This window comes from Olea europaea, unplaced genomic scaffold, assembly GCF_002742605.1.
Source record: "Olea europaea var. sylvestris unplaced genomic scaffold, O_europaea_v1 scaffold1595, whole genome shotgun sequence".
Classification (NCBI taxonomy): Eukaryota; Viridiplantae; Streptophyta; class Magnoliopsida; order Lamiales; family Oleaceae; genus Olea; species Olea europaea.
The window spans coordinates 102500-116025 of NW_019233576.1; the positions used below are offsets into that span (position 1 = coordinate 102500).

Sequence of the window (13526 nt, forward strand, 5' to 3'; positions counted from 1 at the left end):
ATTTTACCAACACTTATTTTTTCAACTAAATTTATAAACACACTTTATACAAATAGTATAATACCTTGCTTGATATTAAAGGTCAGAAACTATAGCCAACAAGAAGTTGTCCCTTTTTCATCATGCAATAAGGGATTCTTTGCAAAGCTTTTGATAAAAAGTTTTAACTAGGTTTGACCAAAAAAAAAAAAAGAAAGAAAGAAAAGAAAAGAAAAAGAAAAGAAAAGAAAAAAAGAAAAGAAAAGGAATTTGCTTGTGAAGTTGATAAAAATTATTAAATATGATTAAATTGAAGATTGATCAATTGAAAAGTTGATCAAACTTTAACAAACCTTTTTATCAAACAAGCACTAAAAGAAAATAGATTCTCGAGTCACTGCAGTGTAAATAAATATAGAATTGTAATCCTTTATTGTACTTTTCATAAGATGGGAGGGTGGAGAAATCCAGCTTTATTTGAGGTTGTCGCGTCAAGAATTCGAATCCTGAAATATGGATTTGGCTATTGGGTAAGTGCAAGTATACAAGCAGCCTTCCACCCTATACCCTTGGAGGCATAACTTGCGATTTACCTCTCTCACGATGTTTCAGGGCAGGGGCTGTGGGAGGCCCTTAAGATTGGGGTTCAACCTTTAGTTAAGAAGAATGGTTGCGGAATTGAAATTTGTTTATTTTTATGATACTGTTTTTGGACTAAAATCCATAAGATTGGCGGTCCTGTCCTTGAGTATTTGCTATTCGAGTAGAGATATCAATTCGAATTGTCAAAATCGAAAATCACAGTTAACAGAATCGAATGAGGCAAAAAAAAAAATCGAACCAATAGGGCAATGTGATAGATATGGTATTTGATTTTAATGCCTCGGTTCAAGGCGGAACGAGTATAGTATTTATGGCTTCACCCCGCACCGAACCGTTTACCCGTTAAAAGAAAAATAATTGGACAATTAAACTTTTCATTATTCTTTTTATGATTCTGTTTAACCCAAAATTCTGGCCCCGGTTCAAGGCGGGACGGGTATAGTATTGTGTTTTTGTTTTTATTGATTTTTTTTTCAAAAATTATTTATTTTCAATTTGATGTTTGGACCTATAAAAAATAAATTATTTTCGTGGATATTAAAAGCCCGAATCGAGTCGAACCAACTTACGTGGTTATGGTGCAGTTATAGTATAAAAAAAAAATTGGTGATTTGATAATGGTTTTGGCCGAACCGATATTTGAGTATTATATTTGTTAAAAGTATCAATAGTTAGAGTCCAATTGCAACTTGGACAACAGGTTAAGGACCAATAGTGTACTTTCCCCAATTTCTTTTGATTCTCAGAAGTAGGGAGTGAAAGTGTGAAGACGATCAAAATACCGAAGACTTTTGCATACACAGCAAAAATCACAATTTCTCTCTCTCTCTCTCTCTCGCGTTTTCGAAGCCGCGGACTCGAGAAACGTCAACTCACCGGCGTTTTTAGCTGCCTATAATTGATTATTTTCAGAAACGCTTCCTCAAATTTAGGCTTTTGTATCATATTTTTGCATCAAATATAGAAGTAGCTATACAATTTATTGACAAGATTCAGAGCCACGTCCTGAAAATCACTTATATTTGTCTAGAAATTTACTTTTAAACCAAAACCCATTTAATTAATTTAGAAATCTGCACTTTTTCCTTCGACATCTGGTTTGGGATGAGCTGATTTGGCAGAATTTTTCTCAAGTATAAATGCCCGCCAGATATTGGTCAATTTGACTGATTCAGATATGCCAGCTGATTTAGATAATTGTTCTACCGTTAATGATTACACAGCTTCTGGAGATTCCTCTTCAGGTAATCAAATAGCTCCTCCTAAACCAAACGTCAAGAAAAAGCGAAATCTCCCCGGGATGCCAGGTAGAACAAAACATGAATTATTGTCTCATTTTTTGGTAGTATTTCAAGAAAATGATGCAATCTTGATGGTGGATTTCTTGTTTTTATAATTTTTTTTAAGATCCTGATGCGGAGGTGATTGCTCTATCACCGAAGGCTTTATTGGCAACGAATCGATTTGTTTGTGAAATTTGCAATAAAGGATTTCAGAGAGACCAGAATCTGCAGCTTCACAGGAGGGGTCACAATTTGCCTTGGAAGCTGAAGCAGAGGTCAAATAAAGAACCAAAGAAAAGAGTCTATGTATGCCCTGAGCCGAGTTGCGTTCACCACGACCCTTTACGGGCATTGGGCGATTTGACGGGGATCAAAAAGCATTTCTGTCGAAAACATGGAGAGAAGAAGTGGAAATGTGACAAGTGCTCGAAGAAATATGCGGTTCAATCGGATTGGAAGGCTCATTCAAAGATTTGTGGAACTAAAGAGTATAAATGTGATTGTGGGACTTTGTTTTCAAGGTTCAAGATTCGATCTTTATTGCAGTTTTGTACCATTTTTTTTGCTTTCAGTGAATTGATTTTAGATGTTTGGAGTTTTTATTTGATTGTTATGCAGGAGGGACAGTTTTATCACTCATAGGGCCTTTTGTGATGCATTGGCAGAGGAGAGTGCAAAAACGCATACAGCGATGGCACCTCCTAGTGCTGATGAGGAACCACAAATTCAAGCTGTTGAATCATCACCATCATTGCCACCATCCACGGTGGCACCACCACCGCCACAACCACCGCAGGCTCCAGCACTGGCTATTTCTTCTTCGAGTGGTGTAGTGTCCTCTGTTTTGCCTGTTCAGAATCCAGGTATTTTGACTGAAAATTGGATATTTGCAGTTTTAGATTTGGAGTTTGTCTCTATTTATTAGTTTGACAAACCAACAAAAATATTTTGTTGTTTATCTGTCTTTGTTCTTGGAGTTTAGCTGTATTTTGTCTGTTGCTGGTATTTGTTGTTATCTGCTAAAACTGTTAAGACTAAAAACTAATAATGATTTAATAGTGCAAGAACTGAGAAATTCAATGGAGAAAAAGAAACCATGTGAGAGAATTAAGAACTAAGATTCATCTAAGAAAAGTTTTTGGTAAAGTAAGAAGCAATTGGATCCAAAAGCTGAAAAAATAGAGCAAAGTGGACTTTAGAAAGGAAACTATTATTGATTATTTTTTTGTTTCGTATAAATTTCTTTAAAAAGGAAAAGCTCAGCTTTTCTTGCTGCTTTATTTATTTCAATGAGCAATTCTGTTTGTTTCTTTTCCTCTTGATGTTGGTATATCTACAGAGTTGGTTGAAAGCAGCAATCCCAGTCCCTCTACTGCACAGATTCTAGAGACCTCAACCCCGACCCCACCAGTCACCAGCCTAACCACAAGCTTTAGCAGCGTTAGCAGTTCTAGCAGCAGTGGAAGTACAAGTAGTAATGTATTTGCAAGCTTATTTGCTTCATCAACGGCCTCAGGAAGTTTGCAGTCTCAAACAACCAACTTATTTGAAGCCCTGGCTCGCCCCGAGCAGATAGTTGACGTTGCTCCTTCTTCGTCTTCAGAACCCGTGTCCCTCTGCCTTGCGACGAATCAAGGGTCATCAATTTTTGGAACAGCAGGGCAAGAGCGCAGGCAGTATGCTCCAGCACTTCAACCTGCTCCTATGTCTGCAACAGCGTTGCTACAAAAGGCAGCACAGATGGGTGCAGCTGCGTCGAATGCATCTTTGTTGAGGGGGGTCGGAATTGTATCTTCTTCCTCACCTTCTAGTGGTCTGCAGGAATGGAGCGGGCAACAAATTAAGCCGGAGGGTGCACCATTGGCTGCTGGTCTTGGATTAGGATTGACCTGTGATGGAGGGTCTAGTTTGAAGGAATTGATGTTGGGGACTCCATCTGTTTTTTGCCCAAAACACACTACCCTTGACCTCCTTGGATTAGGAATGGCTGCTAGTGGCAGCCCATCTGGTGGGCTATCGGCTTTAATGACGTCCATCAATAATGGCCTCGACGTTGCTGCGGCAGCAGCAGCATTTGGTGGCGGAGAATTTGGTGGCAAAGACATGGAATAGGGCAACTGGACACTCGACCGAATCATTCACTTTTATTCACCCGAGCTTCATTCGTGTCAAGTTTATGACCAATCGCTGTGCATGGCCACAAGGTATTCGACTAAATTAATGTTATGGATAGCAACATCTGGTATACCATGCCATTAGTGTATAGAAATGTACTTATCAATGAGTCAGAGTAGTGGTTGAGCTCTTCAATGCTATCTGCCGTCTTTTACCAGTAAAGGGCAACTGGGCTCTTTGTAATGTATTAAGTACTTAAATTCTTGTTCTACTCATAATTATTTATGAAATACCTGATTAAGATATATAACTCTCCGATGCTCAATGTAAGCAGCCCGACACTAATATATCGTATGTTTTAATTGATTAAATGCAAATTGGTCATGTGACGGTGCTCGTCTTGTACTAAAGATTTGAACAATAAAAATAGATGGAATACTAATGTCTACATGTCGGTTAGGTACTGACGTGTTTTATTATTATCATCATCATCATTATTATTATTATTATTATTATTATTATTATTATTATTATTTTCTTAATAAATTTCCCCAAATACATAAAATTATTATTATTATTATTAAATAAATTTTCCGAAAATACATAAACTGTAGCAGTTGGCGGCAATGATTAAAAATTGATTGCAGTTAGTGAAAAGACATCATATGGGTGGATTAAATGAGTTTGGATTAGGTATGGGATTTGCTTGAGCATTTTGACCGAGGAATATTTTATTTACAATTTATAATAAAATATTAATTTAGAAATTACTTAATTAGCAAACTATGACAATCCAACTATCAATGAATTAATCGATTAACCAATCACAGGTCGACCATTATTAAGGCGAAAATAGTCTAAAATTTTGGTACTAGTTGCGATATGGTTAATTCATATCAAAATTTAAAACAAAGAGTAAGATGATTAGATAATATTTCATAACCATTTTTATTTTTTGGGAATTTCACACTTTGAATAAGACTCAAATCATATTATTGAACTGGTAAGACATGGTTCTTACCATTAGAGCTATGTCTTGATCTCTAATCTTTCGTAATTTCAAATGCATATTTTTACTTTTAAGATTTTCAAATAGGACAACCTTTTGAACTGTCGCTGAATTCATGGACCAGGCAAGAGACAACTGATGAACTGAAAAACCTTAGTAGTTAGAGGAAAAAAAGGCAAAACCAATCTCGTAGTAGCGATGAACATATTGGGAGCAACCTAAGTCGTGAAAACTAGATCGTGGAAAAAGAATACAAGCATTGTGTTGTTATGCTAAGTAGTATGAATGCTACATCCAAAATGACTTTCAGTCCAATAGTAAAAAACATTATTAACTTAATTTCTGACCCGAGTAGCATGAGACACGTTGAATCTCTAGAAATCAGCGAGGGTAACATTGCAAGGCTAAATAGTGAAAAAAATATTGTGAAAATTACAGATTCTAATAGATTAAAAATCTTCATTTCATAAATAAGATGCCATGTGTTAGTATTTCACAAATCAGAATTTTTTTAATTAATTTATGTATTTAAAAATTTATTAAGTAAAACAATTTCAAACCCTAATTATATCATTCTGAATTCCCCCTCTCACTCTCTCACAAGATCACTCCCACAAATCGACTATCGCCGGACAAGCAGCCACCGGAAGATCACGATCGAGCAGGACCGAGAATGGGGGCCATGGAGATCCTGGTTGCGGCAGCAGCTCAAAGAAATCAAGTCACGACTGCAGGGAAGATGGTGGTCCAACGGTTGCAGTCAGTGATTTGGTGGATATCCGGGGTGAATGTCGTGGTAGTGGTTTTGATTTTAGAGGTGATGTAGATGTGGTGGTAGTGGTGGAAATTGCTCATGAATGTGGGAAGATGGCGGTTCGACTGCTATAGTCGACGATTCTGTGTGTGCAGCGGTGAATGTCGTGTTAATGGTTGTGTGGTGGGTGGAGATGGTGTGTTGCACAGTGATGGTTTTGAGGTGGTGGTGTTTGCGATGGTGTTGCAAGGTGGTTGGAGGGTAGGATGCGGTGGTGATGGGTTACCTTAGTGCTAGGTGTTGTTGGAGGTTTGTGATGGTTTTTGTTGGTGGTGCAGGCGGAGGTGCTGCCTGGTGCGGTTGATCTGGCAATGGTGGTAGACGGTGGTTTTCGTGGGCGTGGTTGGGTCGGTGGTTGTGGCCACAAGTGTTGGTCACAGATTATTTAGTTAACTGTGACCATTAAATTGGTTAATCTGTAACTAATAAATAATATGTGATCAATGAAAAATATAAATTATGACCAAGGTATAATGTGTGACCTAAAAAATTAATAATTTATGACTATCTAATAAGTTGTGGCTTATAATATTTGTGATTTGTGGCTTACAATTTTTTTTATTCATGATTGAAAAATAATATGTGATCAATAATTTTTTTGATTTATGACCGAAAAATAAGTTGTGACTAAAAATGAATCCATGACTAATTAATTTTTTTATTTGTGACCGTTTTGAATTGTGATCGTAAAATAATTTGTGATATAAAATTTATGATTTGTGATAAAAAAAAATAATAAGTGGCTAATTAAATTGTTAATTTCTGATCAAATTGTGTAGATATGTGACTTAAATATATTTACTTAATAAAATAAATAAATAATTAATTTAATAATAGATAAATTTTAATAAAAATCTGATTTTTGAAATTTAAAACTATTTTTCTTAATTTTGAAATATGTCATATTTAATCTCTTAATTATGAAATTTTCCCAAAAATATTTTCCATTTCCATGGACCATTTAGTAGCCAAACTTCTTTTTTTGAGCTCAGACAGTTGCGCAAATTTGAATAGAGAATGCAGTATTGGCCCTTTTACGTTTGGGCTTGTTGGTCCGTTTGGCTTGGGTATCGTAAAGAGGATGATATCCGTTAATTGGCCTAAAAGTTAACAGACTGAGCTTGAATGTTTAATGATAAGCCCAATAACAAAGCTTTAAAGGGAAACTTACAAAAATATCCTTAAAATTATGGATGTTTTGAAAAATCATATGAAAAGTTTTTTGGAAGTAAAAAAAAAAAAAAAAACTGTGTAAAATTAAAAAGTGTCATTATGTCACTTTTTTATAAAAATTATATCACTTTTTTCACAATTCATAACAACTGACAAAATTCAGAAAAAAGTGATACAAATACTAAAAAATTGACAAAATTCAAAAAAAAGTGACACAAATTTTAAAAAAGTGATAAACACCAAAATTGCACAATCCATTTGTGCAGCACCAATAATCATGTTCTTAGCATATTCAGCATGTTCAGAACAATCCACGTGAGCGTAGTGGCAACTCTTATCACATATCATGTCACATTTTTAAGAAGATAAGAAAGTGACAAATATTAAAAAAAGTGACAAAACTTAAAAAGTGACAAACTCAAAAAGTGACAAATCTAAAAATATATATATATTTTTTGGAAATAAAAAATACTGTGTAAATTTAAAAGTGACAGAATGTCACTTTTTTTTAACACAATTAAAAAAATGACACCAACTCAAAAAAAGTGACAAACTAAAAAATAAAAGTGACAATTAAAAAAGATGACACAAACTCAAAAAAAGTGACAAACACCAAAATAACACTATCCATTTTGTTCCCCTGACATTTCATATAATTTTTCATTGGTCACCATCTCACATAGACTGTAATCCACAAAATGAGTTTGAAATCATCTATGATTCAATGATTTAATAATTTTAAACCTTATTTGAAGTTAATATTCATATTTCAAGAAAGTGATAGAAAATAATAAATAAATAAAAAGTAAAAATACTGTGTAATATTAGGTGACACTAAGTTAAGTGTTATTTTAAGTTAAGTATCACTTTTTTTTTTATTAAAAAGTGACATTGATGTTTGTTACTCAAAAAAAGTAACAAATAACATTGAAAGCCAACTATAATTAAGACATTTTGATACATACTCAGATTTGGGAAATGAATTTTGATAAGAATTTCAATTTTGACACCAATAAAATTTATTGACAATTGGGACCTTCGAAAATAGCTTGGCTGCTCTTTCACTGCACTTCTTTGTCCGAAGTTCTAATATTTGACACTAACAAGGCGAGTGTGTTTCAAATGTGCAACTTAAATAGAATTGCTGAACATATGCACATTCAACCTCACAATATTCATCCTTCTCAATACAAATTGCGTTCTCACAATGGAGTACCATTTTACTCTCTTACTGATTTCAATAGGAAGTGATCAATCCCCTCTGCCAAAGTAAAAGATTTTTTGTATCCAATTTTATGTCAACAAGTAACAATTTTGTTTAATATGCATAATATTGGATTAGATGCTGCATAAGGACTTTATGCTTTTCTCTCTCCAATCACCATTTCAATACCCGATAACATGCTTGAGAATCTAAATTTCTTCAGACCAACAAACAAAACGTAAATCAACAATTCAACCAAATTCACCACAAATTTACCACAATAATCAAAGATTTCAACTTTGTTTCAAAGGCATTCACTTATTCCTGTAATGCCGCATGTTGTTACTTCATATTCTATTAGAGTCCCAAATACGAAGAACGCGGTGTTGAATTGTTTATCAAATCTGGGGAACTCTAATTTTGAAATTGAGACTGAGAGGAAATTACGGGATAAGATTTTAAATAGAAATTGTTGTATTTATTTTCAAGAAGATAATAATGACCCACACCTAAGCCGAGTTCCACGCCGCCTCCCGTGCAATTTTCAGCGGACCCATATATGGCAGCGATTCAGTTGGTAATCACAGTATTGAATTGCTCAAAAGTCTAATTCTACCGGATTTTCCCTCTTCTGCTACAACTGCTATCCCTTTCTACTTGTCATTGTCTCTTTGAAAACTTTGGATTAAATGAATAGAACAAAGAAGGGCTGGTTTAATGGGAGGAAATTATAGAAAATGACCGGATAACCCGATGTTATTTCCAAAGTAACCTTTGACCCATTTTTTAATTAAAAAAAATCGAATTTAAATATTAAAATCCCAAAATACCCCTCACAAAACCGACTTTCACAAAACTGAAAATCACAAAACCGACTCTCACAAAACTGGTCGGAGCAAGGTTGATCTATCGCCGGCGACGTCTTGTTAAGATAAGTTACCGTTGGTTGGTTTAATATTTAGATTTTGGAGATTTTTCAATATTTTTTTGTTTATATTAGTAAAATAGGGTTTGTATAGTGTAAAAAAATATTGGTTGTTTGAATTTGGAAGCTTTCCTCACTGAAAATGGTGATTTTCCGACAAGAAAGCGTGTGAAGAAGGCCGACTGCATTTTTGCTAAAATTCGACTGTTAACAGTCGGATAACAGTGGTACTGGACCGGCTTAACAGTTGGCCCAATACCTACTGCATTCGATGTGCGCCGACTGTTAACATTTTTTTTATTTTTTTTATTTTTTGCCCAATTTTTTTCACAAATAATTTAATAATTTAATTATAATTTTTTATTATTATTTGGTTTTAATAAATAATAAATTATTTAGTTTGTCGAATTTAAATAAAATTGTTATGACTAAATTTAAGTAAAATTTTTACATTTAATTTTTGTTTTAATATTTATTTTTATTTTTATTTTTTCATTTTTGGTAAATAATAATTTGAAATAATTGTTGGGAAATTTTTAATTGTAATTTGAAATAATTGTTGGGAAATTTTTAATTGTAATTTGAAATAATTGTTGGAAATTTAATTTGAGATTTAATATTTATTTTTATTTTTATTATTAGTTTTTAATAAATAATATTATCTTCATAAATAGTGTTTTCAGTTTTTTTTTGCCCAATTTTTTTCACAAATAATTTAATAATTTAATTTTAAATTTTTTATTATTATTTGGTTTTAATAAATAATAAATTATTTAGTTTGTCGAATTTAAATAAAATTGTTACGACTAAATTTAAATAAATTTTTTACATTTAATTTTTGTTTTAATATTTATTTTTATTTTTTCATTTTTGGTAAATAATAATTTGAATTAATTGTTGGGAAATTTTTAATTGTAATTTGAAATAATTTTTGGAAATTTAATTTGAAATTTAATATTTATTTTCATTTTTATTATTAGTTTTTGATAAATAATATTATCTTCATAAATAGTGTTTTTATTTTTTATTTTTTTTGACCAATTTTTTTCTTCAAATAATTTAATAATTTAATTTTTTTTATTATTTGGTTTTAATAATAAATTATTTAGTTTGTTGAATTTAGATAAAATTGTTACGACTAAATTTAAATAAAATTTTTACATTTAATTTTTGTTTTAATATTTATTTTTATTTTTCATTTTTGGTAAATAATAATTTGAAATAATTGTTGGGAAATTTTTAATTGTAATTTGAAATAATTGTTGGGAAATTTTTAATTGTAATTTGAAATAATTGTTGGAAATTTAATTTGAAATTTAATTTAATTTTTATTTTTATTATTAGTTTTTGATAAATAATATTATCTACATAAATAGTGTTTTTATTTTTTATTTTTTTTTGCCCAATTTTTTTCACAAATAATTTAATTCAAAAATTTTCTTATTATTTGGTTTTAATAAATAATAAATTATTTATTTTTTTGAATTTAAATAAAATTGTTACGACTAAATTTAAATAAAATTTTTACATTTAATTTTTGTTTTAATATTTATTTTTATTTTTTCATTTTTGGTAAATAATAATTTGAAATAATTGTTGGGAAATTTTTAATTGTAATTTGAAATAATTGTTGAAAATTTAATTTGAAATTTAATATTTATTTTTATTTTGTGATAATTGGGAAAAATTGATAATAGGATACTTGGGATAATTGGGAAAAATTGGCACTATTGATAATAGGATAAAAAAATTCACATTATTGATGATTTTAATTATTATGAATCTGCGTTTTGCGTATTATAGTTACAATTTCATTCGCTAAATTTTTTGTTATTACTATTATGACTTGTACAATGTTCTAACATTTTGAATTTGTATAGGATGGATTATCATCTTGACATAGAGTTGAGATAGATGCCAGGCAAAGTTATGTGGAATAGTAGTTTTGATAGTTTCACAGAGGACGGGGGCTCGTCGGGGAGGGAGACGGAGGCAGATGTGGGAGTGGCTCCGTCGGGGATGAAGACGAGGTAGATGTTGGAGTGGCAGATGAGGGAGTGGCCCCGTCGGAGACCGTGGCAAATGAGGGGATGGAGGAGGTGGCGAGCCCTGATGTGGAGGAGATGGGAGTGTATCAGGCAAAAAAGCGTGTTGTTGACATGCTAGAGATGGTGGTCGGCAAGAGGCCGAGAGTGCCGTCACAGTACGTTGTCTTTCCCTTCACGACTGAGGTGAAGAAGAGGAGGTTCGTCGATGGGACGTACCCCAATCTATTCCGAGAGGTCGGCCATGTGAAGTGGAAAGTATTCGAGGCTGAGTGACGAAAAATGTTGCTGGGGTAAGTATTGTATGATTTAGTAGACTAGAATTACTCGTATATGCTTCGTTTACCGTTTTTTCTATTTTATTTCCAGAGCCACGCACATGATAGCCGGAAGGACGATATTGGACGCATACAAGTGGTTTTATGATATCACCACTCAGGGGGCTTGGCTCGCCGACGATGTAAGTGAAGTGTTATTGTTACTTTTTGTATACGTCATGTTTAATTTGGTAAATGAAATAAGTATTTATGTTTTTGTTTCCCTTGATGTAGCACATCGACATGGCCATGGACTTGTTGCGTGATCGAGTTGAGAGATATCCACAATCATTTCACAAGCCTGGCCGCATTATACTGAACACCGAGTTCTTCCGTGCCATTACCATTGAGTATCAGCCCCTTCAGCTTCTAGGTAACGAGTATGTACTTCCCACGTATATGCTCGAGTGGGTCATCGGGCTGTCACCGAGTGTTGAGGGAAAGTCATGAGAGGGTTGTACGCATTTGTATATTCCAGTTATCGCGAATTAGCACTGTATTGCACTGGAGATCGTGTTCCCTAATTCGACGATATATGTGTACGACCCCGATCATTCATGTCTGACACATGGACAGCTCGAGCAAATCTTAGAGCCGATGACTGTGATTGTTCCTATGATGGCTAGACATGCGGGCTTGACTGTGGATGACAAACTAGTCATCGTGCGGGACACGACGACGACGAGACAGTCTATATCGTAAGTCTTTGTAATCCTTTTTTTTTAAATTTATTAATCAGTTCGTACGTAATTGAAACCGAACTAACACATATTTGTTCATTTGCAAGGGCGATTGTGGGATTTTCACAATCAAATACATATAATTTTTGAGTATAGCACATAAGGTTGATGGAATCAACCAGTCATGGATGCAGAATTGGCGAAAGAAGTTAGCGTGTGATTTATACGAATTTAATTGTGATCCATAAATTATTTGTAAATATTTTTTGTACTTAATATTTGTAATTATTTTTTGTGATTATTCATGTAAATACTGTTTATTTCAATGTAAATACTATTAATTTCAATATAAATACTATTCATTTCGATGTAAATACTATTCATTTCAATGGAAATACTTTTCATTTCAATGGAAATACACAATGCTCTAACTGTTATTTAGGGGAACCTGACTTGTACAAAATTGGCTAGTATGTCCTACTGATTTGCACCTGCTACACCTACACGATCGGGAAAACTCTTATTAGATGGTATTCTAGAAGTACTTCGACATCCAGGACCACATGGTTCAATAAGAAGTGGCGACAATGTATTGAACGGGCGAATATGATCGGGAACTTCCCACTCGACTTCGTTTGGAAGAGGAAATATGGTTTCAACATACGTAGCTCTCCAGTTTTCAGCAGTGTAATAAGGAGAGCACAATGTTCTCGCTGCAAATCCTCGATATCATGCTCACATGGAAAACTCTCTAACTGAAATTGTTTACAAGTGCATGTTCCATCACTTAAATCTACCATATATGCCGTATGATGTGCACATTCCACAGAGAAGCACGACTTGTCTAGTGGTTCGACATTTAACTTTCTTGCAGCCTCTGCAACCTTGAAGAGCTTTACCTCTTGTGCTGGGGTTAGCACGGTTGTGCAATTATGTGATTCCGCATGTCGATCGTGAAACTACTGCTGCAGCTTCGTACGTATATTCTCAATCAGTGTGAGAATGGGTAACTCTCGATCCCTCTTAAATAATGTATTGAGAGACTCCGCGTTGTTTGACGTCATCATGTTGTATCGACGTCCTGGAAAATATGAGCACGCCCAATGTTAAATTTCCATTTTCGTTAGATAGTCCCATGCCGAAAATGATTTGCTTCCTATTTCAACCATGTATCTATTACACTCTTCAATATTGTAAGTTTCGACCGCTGTCATAAACAATGAAATGATGCCTTTGCCCTGATACCTGGTCTTCAAGTTGCTTTATATATGGTACATGCAATACCCATGATGTGCATTGGGAAAAACTTCAGCAATACCATTTATTATAGATTGTCCCCGATCGGTGACAAATGCAAAGTCCTCGACTTCTCCGATTAC

General features: G+C 33.6%; 1 protein-coding gene across 1 annotated transcript; it reads left to right on the forward strand.

Moving 5' to 3' along the window:
- The first annotated feature begins 1332 nt into the window (after nucleotides 1-1332).
- LOC111377013 (protein indeterminate-domain 2-like) lies at nucleotides 1333-4285 on the forward strand. Its single transcript, XM_023000031.1, has 4 exons — nucleotides 1333-1889; nucleotides 1990-2386; nucleotides 2484-2728; nucleotides 3205-4285. The coding sequence occupies exons 1-4, from the start codon at nucleotides 1760-1762 to the stop codon at nucleotides 3975-3977; spliced, it is 1545 nt and encodes a 514-aa protein (XP_022855799.1). The 5' UTR covers nucleotides 1333-1759; the 3' UTR covers nucleotides 3978-4285.
- Nucleotides 4286-13526: the final 9241 nt, after the last annotated feature.